The following is a 23737-nucleotide window of genomic DNA, read 5'->3' as shown; positions in this document are numbered from 1 at the left end:
TGGCAGCCAATGACTGAGAGCTCTATTTGCATAGCGGCACGGGGGCGCTTCGGAGGGAAGGGGGAGGTACCAGGCGACCTCCTAAATCAAAGTTGGGAGGAGAGGACTGGGCGGAGGGGCTGCCGGGTTCCCGGCTGGGGCTCTGGAGTGGGGGCAGGGGGATAGGATGGGGGGCGGGCGCAGAGGACGGCGGAGCCGGCCGGACACTGACAGCTCCGGCGCTCCCTCCCTCGGCTCATCCCGGCTTCCCCACTTTCCTCCTCCCCTCGCTCTGAGCAGCACCCTCTGCAGACCCTCGGTCCTCACGCCCGGGGACGTCTGGCTCCTGCTGCTCAGTGTAATTCCCTCCCTGTCCCCGGCCAACCCGGGAACTTTCTCCGCCCGTGCCCAGGAGTGGGGGGCTGCCTTGTCTAGGCGGGTTCCTCCTGGGGTTTACTGGGAGGTAGTCTCTGGAGAAAGGCTTCAGGGTCCCAGAGAGACGCCACCACCTGCAGCCTGCCCCCCGCCGGCCTGCCGTCGAGTCTCGGCCCCCTCCCTTCCTGTCTCCCCCCACCATGACCGAAATGAGCGAGAAGGAGAACAAGCCAGATGACACGGCCACCCATACCCCCCCAGGGACCGTCTCCGCCCTCCAGGAAACCAAGGTAACTCGGGGGGCGCGAAGCCTCCCCCCTACCCCGCCCGATGTGCCCTGGCCCTGGCGCGCGGTTGCCACCGTGGGCTCTGGAGCAGTTAGGTCACTGTAGCGGGGAAACGCGTGATTCCTAACGCTTGGCGCCAGACTCCAGGGAGAGGCGTGGGTTCGTAGTGACGGGTCACAGGAGCCCCCATCACACAAACACAACGCGCCCTGTACGCGTGATGAGGGACGCGCTACCGCTCCCCACCAGGGAGGTTGTAACTCGGCTTTGTTGGAGGAAACCGGCGCAGCCTGGGCGGGGGGAGTGTGTGTCCGCGTGTAGCTGGTGTGGGCCGGTGTAGGAGTCCGTGCGTGCGTGCGAGGCGTACCCCCTTTCGTGCCCACCAGCTCTCTGTCTGTGACTTAGTCTGTCCCTCTCTCTTTGCATGTGTCTCTCTGCATATGTCTGTACAAACTATTTGTCTCTGTCTTGGTGTCTCTGTCTATGTACGTCTCCCTCCGTTTCTCTCTGCTTCTCTAAGTGTATATCTTGGAGTGTCTCTGGGTATCTCTCTCTGACCCACCGCAGTCCTGTGTTCCCTCCTCCCACCCGGGTTAGGCGGGGGGACTTGAGGCCGCGGCCAGGGGTGCGCAGCTTCGGAGTCCTCGCTGGGGGCTGCGGCAGCGCAGGCAGTCGCGGGCGGGGGACCGGGGCACTGTTGTTGCGGTTCCAGAGCAGAGAGACAGGCAGCCCCACCCCTACCCCGGGAACAGGACGAGGGGGGTAGAAGCAAAAAGAGAAGTAATCGTAATTTAGTGAATGTCATAATTAACCCTAATTATGTATGATTGTTACTCCTGCGGGAGTCACAATGAATAAATTATTCCCCAGTAAAGGCGGGCGGAGCCCTGACTCCTGACGCTGAGGGGGGTGGCGGGGAGGCCACTGCTCAGATTCCATCCCCCATCCTCACTCTGCCCGCTCGCTTCCCAAGTTCTAGGTGCTCTCGAGGGACCTGCGAGAAGTTCTGCCAGAGGCAACCTGGGCGGCCCTGGAGGTGGGGAGAGAAAAGGCTCTGTGCTGAGGGGCTGCTTGCCCTTGCCCCATACTCAGCCAGAACTCCCTTCTCCTTCCACCCTGGTATTTTGTTCCCACTCTGCTCATTGTCATCAAAGTGAGGAGGGGGCCAATGAGTACCAGAAATGGGCAGAATCCGTGGTTCCCCCTTACTCCCTAGTATCTCTAGCTCCTTTACAGCTCTTCGGAGCCCTTCTTCCTCCTCATTCTATCCAGAACACTCCTAAGGATATGAAGTTAATTCAAGGTCAAGGTCAGCAAAGGGATGACCAAGAGGAGATGAATAGGGTCAGGGTGGATCTGACTAAGGCACCCCATCCCCAAGCTCCAGGGACCCATGGAGTCTCCATGTCCAAGCCTTCACATCCATAGATCTTCTTATGCCCCCTTTGAGAATGAGGCCCTGGCCTCTCAGACCATGGAGTTAACCTCCCCCCCTTAGAGAGTCAAGTGTCTACTGGGAAAGTAATGAGGTGTTGGAGTGGGAGAATAGTCCTTGGAATATTTGTGACAGCTTTTTTCAGGCAGGGGGTCCCAAGAGCTGAGCCTGACCTGAGTTCCAATGCCCCTGACCGTCTCAGTTGCCCTCTGGTTGTCCTGGGCAGACATACACAGTCCCTTCTGCTGGCTTCCCTGAGGCCTGGGGACCGCCCTGCTTTCTGCACCTAGGTCTGTCTGCCCCACCCCCTCCTCAGGAGCCTCCCAAGGCCCCAGGAGTGCCAGGCAGTGCTGCCTCAGCAATCCTGCAGGCTGCAAGCTCAGCTCTGTGGGGTGGGGGAGGTCAGGACCTGGCAGGTCTGTACCTCCCTCCTCTCAGTCCAAGGACCTTCCAATGCCATCACCTCTGGGTCTGAACCATGGAGATTCAAACAGTAGGAGAGGAGGGAAATTGTACACCTGACCTGACCCCTGCATGCCAGGCCAGTTAGAGCTCTATTCCTTTATCCCATCGCCTGTGCCTCATCCTTCCAAAGCGAGTCAGTAATAATCACACAGACTGGGCAGAAGGATGGGGCTAAGCGAGGGCAGAGAGAGAACTCAGAGCCCTTGCCAGCCTCCTTCCATCCCTCAGCCTGGCCCAAAGAAGCTTCTGTCCCAAACTGTAGAAGAGGGGAAGAGAAGAGGGCTGGTTGCTGCCCACCCAACTCAGTCTGAGCCAGGTGTAACAGAGGGGGCTGGTGCCCATTAGGCAATGAAGCCAACAGTCCAGGTTTGTTCATCAGTGTTTGCTGCCCCCTGGGCATTTCTTGCCAGCTCAGGAGCCCAACCTCCTGCCTACTCTAAGGTTGGGTCTCACCCCTGCCCTCAAGCGACTCAGCGACCCTCCTAGGGTTGGCATAGCCTTCCCAGAGCCTGCCATATGGGGCCTGTCCATCACCCTCTTTGGCGCCATCCTTGGGAAGACCCTGCTATACCAGCTCTGCCATCTGAGTCAGCTTGTGCCACATCTAACACCGCCCACCAGCAGCTGCCTAGTGCCCTTTTAGGAACTGGCGGAAAGTGAGGAGATGATTTCAGGAATTGAGGAAAGAAGGGACCCGACTGTCCCTGGGGTGGGGAGGTGGAGTGGAAGCAGGCAGGCCTGCTTGCCTCTGAGGAGGGATTCAGAAGAACAAGTTTGGTGTTCCAAGTTCCAAGCTCTTGGTGCATTGGAAAGAAATAGGATCCAGGCAGGTCGGCTTGCCAGGGCATATGGAAACTTCTCCCCTTGTCCCAGGTCCCGGGGCAATGGAGGCATCAAGAAGATAACTGGTGGGGAGACGGGGAAAGGTCCTCTCTCAGAACTAGGAGTCCCAAGAGCAGAAATATTTGGCTAGGTTGTGCCAAGGTGAGGTTTGGGTAGCCAAGCCAGGTGTCTCTGGAGTGGGCAGGCATTAAGCCATTTGGCAGAAGTGCCCCCATCCTGCCTTCCAGCCACAGCCCTTGACATCTGCCAATTACCACAAATGGCATGTCATTCCTTCCCAATTCCCCATCCTCCTGGGATCTGGGGCCCACACACAAACCAGGGAGTCAGCAGGCAGAATCAGGGTTGCCCTTCACTCTGGTGCTTGAGAACATTCTGTTCCAGAGAGGACTCTCGTACCCTGAAGAGAGGTGGTTCTTGGCACCAAGGCCAGGGAGTATCAGGAAAGGACACAGATTGGAGAGTGGGGAAGCTTGAAATCTCATGAGGATTACTATTGAAATGTGGCCTTGGGAGTAGAGGGTCATGATGGATGTCTTCAAATATTTGAAGGGCTGATGTGTGTAAGAAGGAGTAGCCCTTTCTGGAGCCAAGGGAGGAGCAAGGACCGAGAGGCAAAAATCACAGGCAAGCAGGTTTCAGTTCTATATAGGGAAGCACTTCCCAGTGATTGCAGCTGCCCAGAGATGGAATGATTGTCCTGAGAGAGTGCGCTTCCCACACAAGAAGCAACCACAGAGTCAGACAACCATTCAGAGGGAATGTGGTCCAGGGCATCGCATCAAGGAGTGATGGGGTGGGGACTGCTCTAAGTGACTAGTCTTTAAGGTCCCTTCTAATCCTAAATTCCATGGCTGACCTGGTAGACAGCCCCAAGGCACAGCAGAGTGGCAGGGGTGAGACCAAGGCAGGGCCCAGGGCAGTAGGATGCTCCTGGTCATTTGGGCTCAGAAGCTAAAGCCACTAGTTCAAGTCCTGGCTCTGCTACTTACTAGCTGAGGGCTCATGGGTAAGTGATTTAACCTCTGTGAGCCTCAGTTCCTCATCTGAAAAACGGGATATTAATAGTCACCACCTCAGAGGGTAGTGCCAGGATGAAATGAGATGTGGTGCATGAAGTGTTAGCTCAGCGCCAGTGCTCTGGAAATGACAGCCCTTCATAGATGTAAGTTTCCATTTTTGCTTTTTGGTCCCAGAGTCTTGCATTGCTTAGAGAACATTTAGTCCCACCTCCTCTCCCTTGGAGTGGGGAAATTGAGGCTCAGAGAGAGGAATGACATGACTTGCCTCCAGGCCCTGGTTTAGTTTTGCCCCCACCTCCAGCACATCCTCCCAGAGACCTCATGTTCTCCATCCCTGAGATCCCTGGCAGAACACTGAGCAGTTCCCTAACCCCTCAAGGGTCTCATTCCGCCCTGGATGGCCCCTGGCCTGAACCGGGCTGGTATTTATGTTCTAGTTAATTGTCCCTCTGGCCCTCCATCCAGGCATCTGGGTCCCAGGGCCCTGATTGTCACAGATGCACAAAGAAACCCACAGTGCTGTCCAAGAAGCTGGGTTGGGTTTGGAAGGAGCCGGGCAATTCAGCGTGCCAGATGCCCCAGGGCTCTGCCCTCTCAGCTGGCATACCCAGGCCTGCCTTGTGCCCAGACATCCCCCTCTCTGCTTCCCCTCTGTCTTGCTGCCTGCTGGCCTCCCTGAGGCTGGAGGGGCCACCACTTCATCCCCTTGGCACAGTGGCCAGGCTGGCAGCCCTGGCACACATGCTGTCTGGTGCGCCAGCTGGGAACCCCAGCCAAATCTCCCTGCCTGGAGCCACACCTCTGGCCCCATTTCTCTATCACTGGAAAGGAATGGGCAGGGAAAGGGGGCTAGCAATAGGAGGGGAGAGGAGCAAGGCTCCTCGTAGAGAGGTTTCCAGACCTGGCTCTGGGCAAGTCCAATAGAGTGTGTTTGGGGGAGCGATGGAAACCAACTCTGGTCTCCCTTCAGAGTCAACCCTGTGCTCCAGAACATGGGCTCCGTTTAGGATTCCAGGCACTTGCTCATCGTTTATTCAATAAACATTGACTGAGCGCCTACTCTGTGTTGAGACCCTGTGTGGGGACTTGAAGCGATTGTCCCTGCCCTTGATGATCCCCAGATGGTGCAAACAGTTTGTGCTCCACTACTAATCAAAAGGCTGGTGGTTCAAATCCACCTAGCCATGCTGCAGAAGAAAGGCCAGCGATCTGCTTTCTTAAGATCACAACCATTGAATACCCTGTGGAGCACAGTTCTACTCTGAAAAACATGGATGCGGTTGCCATGAGTCGCAATTGACCCCACGGCAACAGGTTTTTTTTTTTTTGGTCCCTGCCCTCAAGGGGCTCACAGTCTCCTAAGGAAGTGAGGAGCAAATGACATCATGAACTGATGGGGTTGTAATGGAAGTCAGTGCTGGGTGCTCGGGGCACCAGGGGAGGGAGTGGTTCCGTGAAATGGAATTTCTGTGGAAGGAAAGACAACTTCCCGGAGGAGGGACCCTTGGAACCTTAAAGGATAAAGAGGGTACTAATTGGACAAGGCAGAGAAGAGGACAAGCACGCACAAAAGCTCAGAGGCAAAAAAGCACAAAATTCCAGAATCCTCACATGTGGGCTGCAGGTGGAAGGCATGCAGCTGGGAGAACAGTTTGGCCAAGTTGCGTGGAAAGTTTCATGGCCAGGGTGAGGGGATTGGGCTGTGTCCCGAGGAGCCATTAAAGGTTTTCAGCAGGACCAAGGATCACATCCTGGCAGCTGTATGGAGGGCAGGTGGGGAGTGCAAGGTAAAGGCAGGGAAGCTGAGCAGAAGGCTGTGGCTCTGAACCAGACTGGGGGTGTTGGGGCCTGAACTAAAGCGGGGCTGGGACAGTGATGAGTGATTGCAGGAGATGGATTGGAGGGAGAATCACCTGGACTCCCTGAGGATGACAGTCTGGGGTGACCACTCCCCTCCCCCAGTCTGCTCCAGAACACAAATGGGAAACTGCTTTGTTTGGCCCCTAAAGTGTTATGGCTTTGTTTTGTTTTTTAACTTGAGTAAATTGTATACCCATACAATGAAATACTACGTAACCGTAAAAAAGAATGATGTAACTCTTTATGTATTGGTATAGGATGATTTCCAAGATTTATTGTTAAGTGAAAAAAGCAAGGCACAGGAAAAATAGTAGACTACTGTTATTGAAAGATTAAGGAAATAAAACCTCCCAACTTCACATAAAAGTCTGTATTTCTTTTGAAAAATTGAAAAAGCCGGCAACACTGGGCCAGCCTTATGGCCTAGTCTCTGCTGGCCAGAAGGAACTGCAGTTGCTCCCTGTAGAGAGGGCATATGCCGGTTTGCCATAGTCCCCACTACTCCAGATTATGCACCTGTCCAACCAGAATGCCTTTCCTAATGGAGTTTACCTGCCTGGCCCCTGTAGGCATTTGGCATTGCAGCCCACGGCCTGGGACGTAGAAGCCTCTCTCTTAGTACTTCGTCTCAGCTCTGGCCCTCAGCCCCCATATTGCTGCTGCTGACGGAGACATCTGAGGGGAGCCCGCCTTGGGCCAGTCCCCTCTGGGCGCGCACTCACAGCCCCTCTTCCTGTCTCAGCTCCAGCGGTTCAAGCGCTCATTCTCGCTCAAGACCATCCTCCGAAGTAAGAGTGTGGAGAACTTCCTCCTCCGTTCGAACTCTGAGCTCAAGTGCCCAACCGAGGTGCTGCTGACACCCCCAACCCCGCTGCCCCCTCCCTCCCCACCACCTGCATCCACAGACAGGGGTCTACCCACCCCGGCTCCCTCCCCCTGCCCAGTCCCACGTCCCCTGGCACCACTCAAACCAGTGAGACTGCACAGCTTCCAGGAACACATCTTCAAGCGGGTCAGCACCTGTGAGCTGTGCCACCAGCTCATTGTGGGTAGGTGCCTGGGTGCTGAGGTGGGCAAGAGGAGGGGCCAAGGTGGGCATTGGGAAGTGGGCCCATGGAACTGCCTGATATTGAGCCCTTGCTACTGAAGCCTCCACTCCTAACTGTGCCTCTCACTCTGGGCAGACAAATGAGCACCCTTGGGGGTTGGTGGGTACCAGTGTTGCTGTCTCTGTGTTTACTAGTGACTCCAGCTTCGGTGCCAGTTTCCACCCTGACTCTATGAGGGATAAGCCCCAAGGCTGGCAGGAGGACGCCCAACTCTTACTCTTTCCCCATGCACCAACCTGCCTCCTTTGCTCCTTGCCCACGGGGGTACCCTCTCCTGATAAACCCCACTTGCCGAACCCAAATTCTTCCTAGGAAACTCCAAGCAGGGCTTGCGATGTAAGACATGCAAAGTCAGCGTCCACCTCTGGTGCTCAGAGGAGATCTCCCACCAGCAATGCCCAGGCAAGACGGTGAGTGGGGGCCATGTGGAGGCAGCTGGCTGTGAGGTGCCCTGGGATTGGCACTGTGGGGGAGTGAGTGCCCCTCAAGGTTGATTCCAGCTGCTGTGGAGTGGTCCCTGGGCTTGGGGAAGGCCAAACTCTTGATGGGCAGTGACCTCCCTATGCCCTCTCTGCCCTGTCTTGCCACAGTCCACCTCCTTCCGCCGCAACTTCAGCTCCCCGCTCCTGGTGCATGAGCCACCACCAGCCTGTGCCACAAGCAGAGAGTCCCCTCCCACTGGTGAGTGTCCTCCCTTTGCCCCTGCTCCCACTGTGGAGCCATGAGAAATCCATGCACCTCGAGGTGAGCACCTGAGTCACACTGGCACTGCCAGTTCTTGGCATTGCTAACCACTTCCCATCTCTGAATGCTCCTGTACTGAATGTCAGGTTCATTCATTCGTTCATTATTCAACAAATACTTTATTGAGCTCCTTCTAAGCGCCAGGCATTGTGCTAGACTCTGGGACACAACACTGAAGAAGGTGGAGTTTATGGTCTCACAAGGGAGACAGATGTTAAACATAATCATGCAAATAATAAATTAATTAGCATTAGGCTATATGCCATAAATGAGAAGGGTAGGGAATGAAGAGAGAGTATAAAAAGGACACTGGCCTTGTTTGCAGTGTCAGGGAAGCCTTCTCAGAGACGTGAAGGATGAGGAGTGAGTCAGTGGAGGATCTGGGGGAGACTGGTGTGGGTAGAGGGAGGCCTGAGGCAGGAAAGGGGAGAGAGTTAAAGAAAACAAAGTGACTGGAGCAGAAGGGGTGGGAGGGAGAGAGTGCAATGGGACACTGGGTGTTAGGCATTGGACCCAACTTAGGGTTATCTTTTGGACCTTATTCTAAGGGTAATTTTTGTGTCTTTACAAAAGCATCCTGGCTGCTGTGTGGATTGGATGGAAGGGCAGCAAGGGAAGCAGGGAGACCAGTTGGGAGGCTGTGACATTGCCAGGAGAGAATTTGGTAGCTTGGACCAGGCTGGTGGCAGTGGAGATGGAGAGAAGTGGGCAGATTCAAGAGATGTTTGGGGGGTAGGACAAGGTGATGGATTAGATGTGGGCAGGGGGGCAGTAAAGAGTCAGGATGCTCCAGGTTTCTGCATGGTGGAGCTGTCACTGACATGAGGAGGACCTGGAAGGGGCAGGTGAGTGGGGAGATGGCAAGTTCAGCCTAGGGCAGGCTGAGAGGGGTACCCCATGTGGCATCTTGGGCCTGAGCCAGGGGATCCCACAGGGTGTCACAGGCCTGAGCTGGGGGATCCCACAGGGCATTCTGGGGTGAAAATACAGGGCTCCTGCACTGAGCAAACCTAACAGCTGGGTGCTCAGCAGGGGCCAGCGGGAAGGTGGACCCTGTCTACGAGACCCTGCGCTATGGGACCTCCTTGGCACTGATGAACCGCTCCAGCTTCAGCAGCACCTCTGAGTCCCCCACGCGGAGCCTGGTATGGTGGGGACCAGAGGGGGGGTCTCAGGGGGAGGGGAGGAGGATGAGGGCGAGGGCCATGGGGTTGAGCCCTCTCCTCTTTCTGCCCCCAGAGTGAGCGGGATGAGCTGACAGAGGACGGGGAAGGCAGCATCCGCAGCTCAGAAGAGGGGCCTAGTGACAGCGGTGAGTGAGGTGGGGTTCAGGAGCAGGTGTGGGGCACAGTGGGGGGTTCTCTCCCTGCTGCCTCACACCCTGGCCCCACCCGGGCATCTCCAGTATTCACAGCCCCCACCGAGAGCGAAGGGTCGGGATCAGAGGAGAAGAGCCCTGGGCAGCAGGTGAGGTTCCACTGGCACTGAGCCCTACCCAATTGCCTCCAGGGTTGGTCAAGCCAGGGTGGAGGGTTGGGAGTGTGGCTTCTCCTTGTCATTGATCCTGAAGTGGGCAACAGTGTGGGAGTGGGCACAGTGAGTGGGGTATGGCTGCTCCATCATTCATCCTCAGTCTACAGGAATGGGCAAGGCCAGGGTGAGTGGGTACAGCCGGCAGGAGGATGTTACCCCTCTTCATCACAGACTCAGTGTCTACTGCACCTACTCATCCTCCCTCAAGGGTGGGCAGTTCCAGGCTGCAGCAGGCAGAGCATTACGTCCCCTCTCCATCCCTGGCCCACCCAAGGGTGGGTGAGCATAGCAGGTAGGAGAGTTTCACCTCTTCCTATCCTTGACTTAATGGCTCCCTAGGGTAGGTACAGTCAGAACAAGGGAATAGTGGGTGGAATGAGGGGTCACACTGTACGATCATTGACCCAGAGTTCTTCCCACAGCCCCCCAAGCCCCCTCTGCGGAAGGATGTGGGGCCCATGTACTCCTATGTTGCGCTCTACAAGTTTCTGCCCCAGGAGAACAATGACCTGGCCCTGCAGTAAGTCCTCTTTGTTGCCAGCCCCACTGGGAAGCTGCCTGGCTCCAACCTCAGGGCTCTGCTCTCCCAGACTTTGAAACATGAGAGTGAGAGGGACCTTTAGGAGCCTTCTCCTGCACGCTTGGAGGCTGCTGTGCCCAGGCAGGAGCTGGAGCTGCCCAGGATCCAAGAGCGAGTCATGCTAATGCCATGTCTCCTGCCCCCTGTCCAGGGCTTTGTCCTGGAGGGTGTACCTATGGGTACACAGCATCCTCCAAGGGCACCAAGCATCCTCTCCCAGATGAGGGGGCATGAGGGGATCTGGGTGCCCAGGGGCTGCTGGCCCACATGCTACCCCAGCTCTCTCTTCCCCCAGGCCTGGAGATCGGATTGTGCTGGTGGATGACTCTAACGAGGATTGGTGGAAGGTGACTAGGCAGGCTGTGGTCTTGGCAGGGTGCGGAGCGGAGGGACCCTGACAGGCACTTTAGCAGCCTCCGGCCTCAATGGGTACTGCCCCTTCTTTCTCTCCAGGTCCCAAAGACCTTCCCTCCTAGCCAAGCCTAGGATCAACCCTTGGGCCTTTCTCTCAGTTTTGACTTTCCCTGCCTCAGCCTTGGTCCTCTGTCTACCTCATGCCCTTCCCAGCCCAGAAGCCACTGGGCTCAGGGCTCATACAGACAGCCCAGGGATCTGAAGGATGATGGCATTGCTCCTGAGTGGGGATTGGAACAGTAGGCGGTGGGGCTGGCGCTGGTGTTCATTGTCAACCTCATCCCCAGGGCAAGATCAGCGACCGGGTTGGCTTCTTCCCAGCCAATTTTGTGCAGCGGGTGAGACCAGGAGAGAATGTTTGGCGCTGCTGCCAAGCCTTCTCTGGGAACAAGGAACAGGGCTACATGAGCCTCAAGGAGAACCAGGTGAGTGTCCAGCCTGGGTTCTGCAGCGGTGGAGAGTAGGCACGGTGACAGAGGCAGAGGCGGCGCAGCTAGTACCTGGAAGAGGATGCTTGCTGTCCCACAGCAAGAAACTTAGAAGAGCTGGGACTTTGGGACTGCAGGGCACTCCTGCATCCTCTGTTGGGAGGTGGGGCTGGTGGTCGACAGGGAGTTGAATTATTTCAGAGGCAGTTTGGGAAGGGGAGGGATACTGGATTAGGAATCTAGAGGCTTGGGTTTGAACCTTGGCTCTGGTTCTGGCTTGTATGTAGCCTTGGGCAAGTCTTTTTCCCTCTATTACCTTCTCCGAGAAATGAGAGTAGAGTTGGACCAGCTGATCTCAAATGTCAGCTCTCAGTGCTGCTCGGTGTCTGCTGATGTCCTGGTCTTGTGCTGAGCCCTGAACCCTCATCAGTTCTGCACCCATCCCCTCAGCTGAGGGCCCCATCCATATCTGATGCTGGTCCCACCATCCCCTGGGGTGGGTCCCCTGGGGGCCGTCAGCCTGACTTGGGGCCAGGGCTGCAGGCAGTGCCAGGCCTCAGCTCCATGTCTCTCTCTGCTCAGATCTGTGTGGGCATGGACAGAAGCAAGGATGTTGATGGCTTCATCCGCGTCGGCAGCGGCAAGAAGCGGGGCCTGGTGCCAGCTGATGTCCTGACCGAGATCTGAGAGGAGTCAAGAAACCCAGATGCCACCCTTGCCCATGCCTGGCCCGTGCTTCTGGCCCTGGGAGGGAAGCAGGCATCCTTGTCCACACCCTTCCTCCCTCTGCCTCTCTCCTAGTGCCACTCAGCATGGCTTAGGAACCATGTGTACCGAGGAAGGTTTTTCTCCTTGGGTGGGGGTGCCCTGAGTGGGTTGCTCCTCTGAGACCTGGGGGAGGGGGGAGAAAGTGGGAAGGAGTGGAGAAGCCCCAGGTAGATCCACCCAGTGCCCAGGTGCCCCTGTCCAGTTGCCAGCCCTGGGGAGCTTCCCTGCTGCTTCTTCCAGAGCTTCCCAATGCCCCAAACCACTTTTGCATGCCTAACACTTCCCCCTCCCCATAGAGCCTCTGCTTTGGTCTATGTGTGTCACTGTGCATCTGCTCCCTTTGGACGTGGAGCCTTGGAGGGGGCTTTCTCCAGTCCTTTAGCCCCCTGCCCAGGGCTGGAGGGGGTCTAGGGCTGAGGGAGGGTCCCAAGTCCACCTCCTAGTCTCACCACCTCTGTCACTCTGTCAATTCTCAGGAAAGTTCTGTGGAAATATCTCCCATTACTTGAAACCTGGGCCAATAGAAGGGAAGGTTGGGGTCTGGAGGAGAGGGTGTGTGACAAATCAAAGACTGTCCCCTCAAGTGACCTCACCCTACCCTTGTCTACTGGAAAAGGACACCCAAGAGCAGCCTGAACACAAAAACCAAACTAAGAACAAAGATCTGGCCCATGCTTGGTTGAAAGAACCCCATTTCACTGATATTGGGCAGAACAACCCCACCAGGGGAACCTGTAATTGTTGGTTCCTATCTGCACCAGGCCTGACCCAGGGCCCCACCCTCAGGGCTGGCTGAGCTCACTCCAAATGGCCCTTCCTTATCCCCTCTCCTGAGAGCTCTGCAGGGGACAAGGCGGCTGTTTCGGGAGTACCTTTTCTGGCTGTGTCTGCTCCCTTGTCCTGGACGCGGCCCTGAGAGAAAGACGAGGAGGGTGGAACATTCTCTTTGGCCACAGGAAAGGGAGGAGGTGGGCACCCCTGGGTGTGGGGTAGGCACACAAAACCAGGACCACTCCTTTCCAGGCTGCTTTTCTCTGGTGCCGCCACCCCCCCAAGCTCAGAGCCTCCCCTCGTAGCCTTGATTGTGCCAGCCAATGCCACCCCCACCTTAGGCACAGTCAGCTCCCCATGCAGTGGGAGGAATACAGATCCTTCTACCGGAAGTCCCCACTTCTCCCCTGCGGAGGCGGGGCTTAAGCCACACTGCCCTGTTTGCTGCCATGAGGCCCCCCCCCCCCCAGCAATATCCCCAGGGAGGGCCCAGTGCCCACTGTACATAAGGCTGCATGATGGGTCCGCTGGGGCATTGCTAACCCCCAGGCCCCTAATTAAATGTTTCTTGTCCCAGCCTGTCTGCTCTGTGTGTGTACCTGGGGTAGAGGAAGGAAAGGGGCTGGGAGTTGGAGTAGGGACTGGGGAAATGGGGTGGGGACAGGCTGAAAACAAAAATCGTTGCCCTCCAACTCATAACGACCCTATAGGACAGCGTAGAACTGCCCTACAGGGTTTCCAAGGGGCGGCTGGTGGATTCCAACAGCAGACTGGATTTCCGACTTTTTTGTTAGCAGCCGTAGCTCTTAATCACTTTGCCAGACAAGTCTGAGGGTGGCAGAATTTGTGGATGCTTGAGAAGAGCGGTCTTGGGGGTGGCGCTGATGTAGCAGGGGTCCCCAAGCTTCCTCACCCCCTTCCGCCCAGACATCCTGAGAAGTGGGGATCTGGGAAGGTTTATGAGAGAAGAGGCTGGGAAAATCAAAAGGGGAGAAGGACGCTGAAAGGACCTGAGGAGGGGAGAGGAGTTTGGGGGGCGCTGGAGGGAAAGGGGGTGGGGCTGCCGGTCACTTTCCGGTTCGAAGAGCACCTGAGTCGCCAGAGGGCGGGCACACACCTCCGCGCGTCGCGTCAGGACTATCCCTGCTCGTCCAGAGGTGCCCCCTAGACCGACCAGCTGAGACCAGCCTCGCCCCCGCAGCCCCCAAGCCGGAGTAGAAACGTGGCGGCGGGGACAGTCGCGGACAGCGGGGCCCTGAGATGACTCAATCACGCCCATCACCGGGAGCCTGCACAGAGGGGGCCGGCGGCGACGCGCCCCTCCTGGGGCCGTGTCCGCCGCCCACCCGCTCGGCTGAGCTGCCTCTTTCCCCTCCGCCTTCCCAGCTGCGTCATCGCCACGGCAAGCATGTCCTGTGCTATTTATAGGCGAGAGGAGCTGGGAGGGAGCGACAGGAGGGCTGCGGGGGTGCCAGGGCAGCGCCGGGCTGCCAGGATGCAGAGGGGTGGGCGCCTGCCCTTCCTAGTAGGCACTCCCTCTCCAGCCGGTTCTGGTTTTCAGCCCCCACCCCTAAACAAGGTAGGCCAAGTGGGACAAGAGCCTGGCTCCTCCTAACTGAGCTTTCACTGGGCTCCTTCACCCAGGGAAGGCCCTAGAGGTTGAGAGGGGAGCCAAGAGCAGGGGAACAAAGGCAGCCTAAGTCTTTCCTAAGAACTCTGGTGGGGGGAGCGCAGAAGAGAGTCACAAACCCAGTCTGAAGGCTTAAAGTGAGGAGAATTCACGTAAATGACGTAAATGGGCACCTACTGTGCCCGGGAACCATGCCAGGGACTTGATTTTATTTAATCCTCTCAGTGACGGGTGAGGAAAATGATGGTGTCCCCTCTTCACAGATGAGTCAATGAGGCGCAGAGATGTTAGGTGGTTTATCCAAGGCCATGTAGATTATCTAACCCAACCCTGCCCTTTTCATAGATGAGCAAACTGAGGCCTAGAGAGGACTAATGACTTGCCCAAGGTCACCCAGCAAATCAGTGGTTAAGCCTGTCCCAGAAGCCATGTATCTTGCCTCCCAGTTCAGGTCTTCCCCTACGCGACCCTGGTCCCTCAGTGGCTCAAACCAAGAAGATGGAAACAGAGACACACTGAGATGCTGGGCCTGGGGGTCCAGGGATCAAGACCCTCACCCCATTGGAGAAGGTGTGAGCCTTGCAGCCAAGCCTTCTGCACACTCCCACTTGTGTGACCCCCGCCTCCTCCCCAGCCATTTGCCGCACTGCTGAGCCAGCAGCTTTGTCGGGTGGCTGCACCACTGACAGCATGCTCACAGCCTGGGGGCTGGGAACAGCTGGTGCCCCCACTGTAACCTCTGTCTTTTTCTGTGCCCACTCTGGGGGTGGCTGGCCAACAACACCATTGGCCTGGGGCAGACGATGCCCAGGAACATACTGGTGGTGCCAACCCACCATTTGGCTCTGTTGTCTCTGACCCACACATGCCCTCCATGCCCCCACCTCAGCTTGAGCTGAACCTGGCATGGACTGCATAGGATAAAGGTAACCTAGCCTGAGGGAAGATGCAGAAAGAGGGGAGAGTCTGAGAGCCAGAGACAGGAAGGTCTAAAAGGGCAGAAAGATGGGTAACAGAGGTGTGGGGCACACAGGCAGAGTGAGCCCCTCTGTGCAACTTGCTAGAGCCACCCAACTTGCTGGAGCCACTCCCTGTGGCCCCTTCAGCCTTTTTTACTGAGGCAGTGCTTGGAGTAGGCTGGGGGCACCACTGAAAGTGCAAGGAAGGCAGTCGTGTGCAGCCACCCTCAGCCTATCCTGTGCTTTGGGGAGAGCTAGCCACCTGGAAGGAGGCTGGAGGATCCTGTACCCGCTTCACTGGCTGATGGTCCTACAGCAGCAGCTGTGCTCAGCATCTCCGCTGTACCCCACTCTGAATCACACCCTCCCACGCCTGGAGACTGCAAACTGGGAATCAGAGGTGGGTGCTGGGTTCATGCAACACTGAGATTCGGGGGAGTCATTGCCCCTCGGCCTCAGTTTCCTTGTCTAAAAATGAAGAGTTATGCTCGCTCTGGGAGTCTACCTGGGGACCAAGAGCCCCCTGAAAGGGTATGTAAAATTATAGGATGGGCACAGCTGTATGGTGCTGAAAGGACACATCTTTTAATCAGATTTTCACAGGGCTCCGCGACCTGGAAGAGACTTTAGTCTCTGGGGGGAATGGGCTCCTCCCTGGCACTGCCCTCGAAGGGGTTGTAGGCGCATGGTAGAAAGAGGTTAACCATCAGGAGGCCTGGCGTGAGGCTCAGAAATAAGTCACTGAACCCAAGGTTTCCGGAGGTAGGCTCCCACACTCCCATAACCTCTTCCCCCCCCCTCCAAAAACACCAGTCGTGGGTCAGCATTCTAATACCTGCGGGAGAACGGCGCCATCTCCTGGTCCAGGTTAGAAGTGGGTTTCCAAACGTAGGCTCAAGAGCCCCCTGAAGGGTTGCTGGGGTTGCTTCATTCTCCCTCCTGCCTTCCTTCTGTTTGGGGATGGAGGGGATGGGTTGGTCTCCAACATTTTCCATCCTCCAGGCCAGACTGGGAAGGAGGTGCCCTGTGCACCAAGCTGGGAGCTTTGTCAAGGTCCTTCCTCGTCTAGGCCTCAGATCCCTATCCCCACTTTGAATGGCAAAGTCTTGGAGCAAGAGCTAAAGGATAAAGTGCCCACAGGCTTCTATGGTGGCAACCAGGGAATCCAGAAATTAATGTCCTCTCATCCCAGGCTCTGAAGCACACCAAGTAGGGGCAGAGGAGATGTCCTCTGGACATTTCTCACTGAGCCTGGTCCTCCCTCCCTTTGGCTGTTCAGTTTCCCCACCCTCCATGCACAGAACTGGACAAAGAGGACACCAGAAGCAGAGCTAGAGGAGGGTCTGCTGCCCCCATGCTAAACCCACTTGGGTGCAGCCCTTTCCCACCTGCCCAGTACAGCTCCAGAGGGCCTCCTATCGGCCATCTCATGAGTCACCCTAAGACCAGACTTCCTTGGGAGAGGGGTGGAGGGCAGACAGGTAGCCAAGTGTGCCCAATAAGAGTTGTCTCCTCCACCCAACTTTCCTCCCCAATCTGTCTGTTCAACCCAGACCTCTCACCTGAGCTGACACCCTGTTATCTGTCTGATCCCTTCCACCTGGATGTCTGCTTCAAAAAACCAGCACCCGCTCAACATAGCCAAAACTCATCTAGCCACTCCCCCCAACCCAGTCCCTCTGATCACCAAAAAATCTCCCACCTGGTCCGCTCAAGTGTAAGGCCTGGGGATCATGCCAGACTTCTTCCCCAGCACCCTTGATCAATGCTTTACCAAGCCCTGTTTTACTTCCTAAACATCTTAAATCGGTTTTTCCACTAATGCTACCACCTTAGTCTTTGTGAATTTGACACATCACTTCACCCACTTTCTCACCTGCAAAATGGAGTTATATAACCCCTACTTTACAATGTTATAAAGATTACAAATCAGTACAAAGTGGCTAAGAGTACTTGGCTCAAAGGGCAGGTGCTTTATTGAACTATTGGTAGTTATTATTACCAAATGTGTTAAGTGGCAAAAATAAAAGCCAGTTCTTATTTGTAAAACGGAACACAAATTCATTAGATAACTCACAATGGTGAGACAAATTTGGCTTTAGTCCTTTGTTTTTATTCATTTCTGCTGGTTGAGACATCTTTTTCTTTGTGTCCTAGGTGATGAGGTATAAACCAAAGGGGGAGCGGGGACGTAAAAAACTATATACGTAAGACAGGGAAGAAAGTTTAGATACTGGGTTGCTCAAAATAAGACACCTTCATTTATACCTCAGTAAAGCGGTTTAAAAAGCTCAGGTCTCTTAGCTTCTGGACTGGTAGCAGTTAGAACCCCTATTGTCCTGGACTCCTATGGCAGATTTTAAACTAAGACTTCAGGCCACAGTTCAATTTCTTTACAGAATGTGACCTCAAATGACGTCATAGCCGACCCTGGTTCTCCACCAACATTTGAAATCACTTCCTAGATGCCACCTGTGCTGTGCTGTAATAGGCAGTTAGTTCTGAAGCGTATTTGAGGCTTGGGTGGAAGCAATTCTTTCCTTCCCGCTAGAGTCTACTCCACACTGCACTAAAACAAGGTAAAAAAGAAAAAACCTCTTTCATGGATAGAGGGGGCATGAGCCTAACCTAAGGAAATGGCTCCAGGCATTAGCGGAAGGGAAGGAATGTAACAGGTAGCTTGGAAAGGGCCAGCTTCCTAGCCCCACTGTGAGGCCAACTCTGGCCCTCTAAACATGAATATCCACAAAGCAGCCAGAAACTTTAAAAAGCTGAGAGGCAGGCAGGTAAAAGCTCATTTTATTGAACAACTGATCTATATAATTGCCAAGGCCATTATGTACAGACAAGAGAAGGGGAGCAGCTTTATTTCTTGGTCTCTTCCTCCTTGGACAGAGTCTTGATGATCTCTTCTTTCTTGGCTTGGAGTCGCTCCTCACGGCGCTTGCGTGCTTCCTTGGTCTTAGACCTGCGGGCCTCAGCCTGGTCACTGGGTAAGGGAAGAGAAAAGATGAGCCGCTGGGGAGATGGAACTACATTCCCAGCCCTCTCCTTTGAAGCCTATTCAGTTTGAGGAATTCAAGTTGCTGGGGCCACCAAGAGCTCCTGCTTCAACTAACCTGTAGTCCCTGCCCCGACAGCGATGGGCAAGTGGCATGTGGGTGTGTGTAGAACTAAGAAACATTGGTGTCTTGAATAAAGACATATTCCTCTAACACAACAACTGTATTTGTGACACACTGCATACAAGTCAACATTTAGACACATGTATATTTTAAACATCTCTGGAGAACTCATTAAAACCCTCTCTGGAAACTAAGACCAACTTCTCTATCCCCACACAAGTCCCATTTGGACTTCCGATCTAAACTGAGGCAGGCTCTGTGGCCAACGATGCAGAACCACCTCTGACCCTTACAGTAAGGGTCAAAAAAACTGTCCCCGTGACACTGAGATCAACTCCGGAAGAAACTTACGCCAGAAGCTTCTTGCGGGCCTTGTCTGCCTTCAGCTTATGGATGTGTTCCATGAGAATCCGCTTGTTCTTGAACACGTTCCCCTTCACCTTCAGGTACAGGCTGTGATACCTAGAGGCAGAAGGAGCAGAGAGTCTCGTCGGTGATGGGTCAGAGGTTAGCCCCTATGAGCTGCTCCTCTACTAAGCTTCTAGGCTTCCTTTTCTCTCTCCTACAGCTTCAGGGACCACTTTCCCCTAAACCAAGACTTTTCATGCAGTTTCTAGGCAGAAGACTTGCCTAAAAGACATCAAATTTTTAGGCTGTCCTGATGGTATATGGGGAAAAAAAAAAAGAACAGGCCAGAATGGAGTAACTTTTCTAGAAACGCGTACGGCACATGGCTTCCCCCCCAAGGCCAAGGGGACAGAGCTCTTGTCTATGCAAGAAACAAGCCACCAAAGCAGCAAATATGTTTTGGTGGACCCAAGAAGAGGGTATGCTTACATGTGGCGGTCAATCTTCTTAGATTCACGGTATCTTCTGAGCAGCCGGCGCAGAATTCTCATCCTCCTCATCCAGGTCACCTTCTCGGGCATTCGAGCATTGGCAGTACCCTTTCGCTTACCTGTGGGGAAGATGGGTTAGTAATCAGCACTGCCCAGGTCGTCAGTTACTAGAGGCAGCTGATGGGTCAAAATAGTATAAGCATCAGATGAGGATTCCAAATATTTAATGCCTTTCATTTACTCAATTTTTGGTAAAGCACAACAAAATAATTATTTCACATTTACTTCACACATGATGTGGATAGGTTAGGGCATGCACAAAGGCAGTATGGCATGCTAGAAGAGGCTTTGAGGGGCCTTCGTGTCCCTAAATCATCCTTATGCTAGGATTAAATGGGACATTTTTAACATCCCAGTAGAATCCGTGGCACAGAGTAGGTGCTCAATAATATAACTTCTTTCTACCAAGAATATCTTCAACTACAACAATAGCGCCAACTTTCTGATTTGTACACAGGCAGGAAACGTCAATTACCAAGAAAAAGCTCAAGATGAGACAAAGTGGGAAGAAAAAAAATCCCGAGTATCTGACTATTTTCTCAGCCTAGGCTCAAGCATTTACCATTTAAGTCATAGACAAAAAGGGAAGAGCACACTTACCTATGCCCATATGCCTGCCCTTCCGGCGGGCTAAGGTATTTTTCCGGCATCGAGCCCGAGAATGGACGGTCACAGGCTTGCGGATGATCAGGCCATCTTTGATCAGTTTCCGGATTTGCTGACCTGAGAATACAAATCACCTGGTCAGTCATGGGGGCCCAGTCCCTAGAGCACAGGCTACAACCCAGAGTCCAGATAGGACAGGGCAGAAACGCTGATTACATCTTTTGCCTAGTGGTCTCATAAATGGCATAAAGACTGAAAACTTGTTTATTTCTCATTCTCTCTTAATATTTCTAACTTTTAATGCTTTACAGCACACTCAAAATATGTATTTGGGGGTATGTGATCAACATTGTATACACAGACTTCCTAGTCCTTCAGATTCCATCTGTCTAACCTCTTACTGGTCTAGAAAATAATTTAAGATTTTCTGAGCACACACTGTAACACCACAGACTCAAACAGGTAAAGAACTTCCCTAGTATTATGTGGAAGTAACATGAGCACATTAGTGCCATCTGCATGGCTGACATCTGTATAACTTTCCTGAATATTCACATGCCAACCGTACTCTACTAAAGGTGTGAGGCCCAATTCATCAGCTGTTGTCTACCTCTAGTCTCCAATCCCAAACTAAGAGTACTCTCTTAACAGGTTCACAAATCCTTCACACAGCTATAAAACATCCATTCCAGAAAGTCATTAACATAGCACTGGGTGGTCTCATCAATTTCCACCCCGTCCTTCCGAAAACAGCAGGAAAAGGGAACCTCTGGTATCTCCATATTTTTGTGATTCCTCCATTTTACAGGAAGCCCAAACCATGGGCTTTCCCAGGTTTATAAAGGGTCATCATAATCTTGTAATGTTTATCTCACACAGACAAAGGGAAGGGGTAGTGTGGAGAAGGGTCACAGACTCCCAAGTACTCACGGGAGTTCGCATTGGCGATTTCATTGGTCTCATTGGGGTCCAACCAGACCTTCTTCTTGCCACAGCGGAGGACACTAGAGGCAAGCCTCTTCTGAAGCCTGAGCATACTGTGGGACACAGAAAACATTATCAAGCCCTGAAAGCCACTCCTAGGCAAGAATGAGCACCCCTAGGAGGACCTGCCCTCCAAACTGGGCTTGTTAATATTGTGGAATGTAACACGCACAGGAAACTGGATAAAATATGCACATGCCCCCTACTCAAGACTTTTGCCACCCATACCACACCATCCCAGAATAACGATCTTCCGTAAATCAAAATCTTTGTTAAGGCTTTGGGCTGTACGTTCCTGTATGGGGCAACTCGCCACTCTAGAATGAGATCCAAGCAGTGCCTTTCTGTGCCTATTTCCTAATCTGGAAGATGAAGTTAATGATGAAGGGGCTCATGCCCCTTCTGCAGCCCTGGTGGCACAGTGGTTAAGGGCTCGACTGCTATCCAAAAGGCCGGCAGTTCGAATACACCAGCCGCTCCTTGGAAACCCTATGGGGCAGTTCTACTCTGTCCTATAGGGTCGCTATCAGTCGGAATCTACTCAACGGCAACGTTTTCTCTCCCCCTTCTTCTTTGATGCTCTTTCTGGTGTTAAGTCTTAAAAACAATATTCAAAGTAAAGTATCCGCGGACAGTGCACTCGATTTCTAGTCTGGGGACCTAGGCGAGTTCCACCACTTTCTGGACTCGTTTTGCCTTATCACAATAATAAAACGACACCGGGGCGGCTTTGGAGTCTTATGAGTGGCCAACAGACTGGGAAGAGTCAAAGATCTGGGGATCACCTCACCCGCGGCAGTCAGAGGCCTGGGGCCTGCGCGAGGTTTGCCCTACGTCACATGGAAGCAGAGACCCGGTCGGCTTTAGACGGGCCCAGGGAGTAAACGGGCCGCGGCCTAATCCCCCGCCGCCACCTTTGCTCAGCTCCCGTGGGTCACCCCGACCCGTGTGGGGCGCGGTACGCGCGGAGCTACCCTTCCACCGGTCTCGAGTTCCCGGGACGCTTCCCCACCCCCATCCTCTCGAGACTGGGGCCTAGTGTGCTCCGGCCTATTCCAAGCTCTAGGACCAGTCGCTTCAGGGCTGCCGCCATCTCATCTCCCTTCTCCAGGGCGGCGGCACCAAGCTCCGCCATTCCCGCTGGCCCAGGTAAGCCCAGACCACGGACCCTCACGCCCTCACCTCATGGCTGCGGCCACAGCGCCGAAAGGAAAGGACTCGCTCTCGCCAGGCTCCTCCCATTATCTGTAAAGGGGACAGCCCATCCCCCGCTCTGCTTTTCCTGTATTCCTGTTCGGTCCTTCGGCCTTCTGCCACCCCAGACGACTTATAGTCTCAACTCAGACACGTGATAATAGAAGTCCAATATCAGGACTCAGTTTTACACTTTAAAAACATAGAAAATATGCCCCTCCAGTAGAGCAAAGTGGTATAGTCTGATTTCCTAGAAGGCATGCGCAGCAAGGCCTCTTGATCACGTGGGTACTGATAGCCGGAAGTCAGCTAGCTTGCTCAGGCGGGGTAAAAGGCTCAGTGGCCTACTCTTTGCAGGCATCCTGGATTGTTTGGACCGATGCTTTATTCGCCGGCGGCGTTGGGGCGTGTGTGTGGAGGGACGGGGAAGGGATTCGTGAATGGAGCGAGTGAGAATAATGAGGACAGATATCAGGCAAAACCAACTTCATAATCTCATCGTAGATTGAGACCCCCTAAAGTGCAGAATAGATCACCAAAAGACGTTGGCTTGGGTCTTTGAGCCACTGCGGGTCCTTAATCTCTTGGTGCCTCAATTTCATCCTCTGTAAAATGGACCTAATCCTAATATTTCCATCATCCAGTTGTGAAGATCACATAGGTTAACGTTTGCAGTTTACAAAGGAAAATAGTAACACAGCAAGCACGGTGTCTTGCACATAGTAGGCACTTGAGGAATACTGTTCTGGCTAAATGAATGAGTGTAAAAAGTGAAAGGAAAAAAAAACCCAAAATACAATTCGAATGAGCAGGCATCTGTATTTCTTCCCTCCTGCTCAAGAGCACCCAATGCAAAAATCCAAGGAGAGCATCTTACTGCCCAAGAAACTAGACCTGAGTTCTGGCTCTAACTCCTTGCTTGGCTCCAGCTGATGTCCTATCTCTTTCATCTGAACTTCCCTGGCTGCTAAATGGAGCTGAAGGTCAAAAAGAGAGGAAGGGAAGCAACATTTACCTTTACTGCCATTTCCTCACAATACAATTAGTATCATCCTCCTTTTACAGCTGAGGGACACAACAGAGATGGAGAACCCAGGTCTTTCTGACTGCAAAGCCTGTGTCTTCCCTGTCATGCCAGGCTCTCTTGTCCCCATGGAGCAGGCAGGAACCCTGCTCAGGGTTGGAGCTGTGCGTGAACAAGCCCTGGGACACTGCTAATGTGTGCATCCTTGGATTTTTAGTTCATTTTGGTCTTTCATCCTCACTCCTAGGCTAATCATTCACTGGTTATCATATCCACGGTAAGGAGGAGGAGTCAGTGTATCCCACAATCTCCCCTCTAACAGAACACAAAGGACTGGCCTTATTTTAGGGTCACTGGGAGTGGGCGGGTCTTATCCCTTCTGCTTCTCATCTCTCAGCCTGTGTGGAGGAGGGGAGGGGATGGTGTAGGGAGGGGGTGGGTCCTCATGTCATGACTGACCCTTGCACAGCACTTTACAGCATCTATTTCCAAACCCTAGCAGTCCATCATTTAAGTTTATTCTCCTTCATCCTCCCAATAACCCCAGGTGAAGTACCAGCAACCCCATTTTATAGGTGAGGGAACTGAGGCTCAAAGAGGTGTAGTGATTTGTCCAGGGCCACACAACCTAAAAACCTGGGCCAAACTGGCACCAAGGTCTCTTGCCAGAATCCTTCATTCCTCTTCTCTAAACCAATCATGG

At 53.9% G+C, this 23737-nt stretch overlaps 2 protein-coding genes across 2 annotated transcripts; one reads left to right on the top strand and one right to left on the bottom strand.

Moving 5' to 3' along the window:
* The first annotated feature begins 554 nt into the window (after window positions 1–554).
* On the top strand, window positions 555–11761 carry STAC2 (SH3 and cysteine rich domain 2). The gene is made up of 11 exons (XM_004378022.1): window positions 555–644; window positions 7009–7315; window positions 7688–7785; window positions 7966–8056; window positions 9152–9264; window positions 9359–9430; window positions 9515–9586; window positions 10075–10172; window positions 10528–10579; window positions 10934–11071; window positions 11657–11761. Exons 1-11 carry the CDS (start codon window positions 555–557, stop codon window positions 11759–11761), a joined length of 1236 nt encoding a protein of 411 aa, XP_004378079.1.
* Window positions 11762–17984: 6223 nt separating this feature from the next.
* RPL19 (ribosomal protein L19) lies at window positions 17985–22059 on the bottom strand. Its single transcript, XM_004378021.2, has 6 exons — window positions 21999–22059; window positions 20763–20869; window positions 19827–19949; window positions 19165–19285; window positions 18679–18789; window positions 17985–18191 (listed from the first exon to the last, which is right to left on the bottom strand). The coding sequence occupies exons 1-6, from the start codon at window positions 22001–22003 to the stop codon at window positions 18068–18070; spliced, it is 591 nt and encodes a 196-aa protein (XP_004378078.1). The 5' UTR covers window positions 22004–22059; the 3' UTR covers window positions 17985–18067.
* Between the last annotated feature and the right edge of the window lie 1678 nt (window positions 22060–23737).

This window comes from Trichechus manatus, unplaced genomic scaffold (genome assembly GCF_000243295.1).
Source record: "Trichechus manatus latirostris isolate Lorelei unplaced genomic scaffold, TriManLat1.0 scaffold00054, whole genome shotgun sequence".
Taxonomy (NCBI): domain Eukaryota; kingdom Metazoa; phylum Chordata; class Mammalia; order Sirenia; family Trichechidae; genus Trichechus; species Trichechus manatus.
This window is presented reverse-complemented; position numbering and strand designations above follow the sequence as displayed.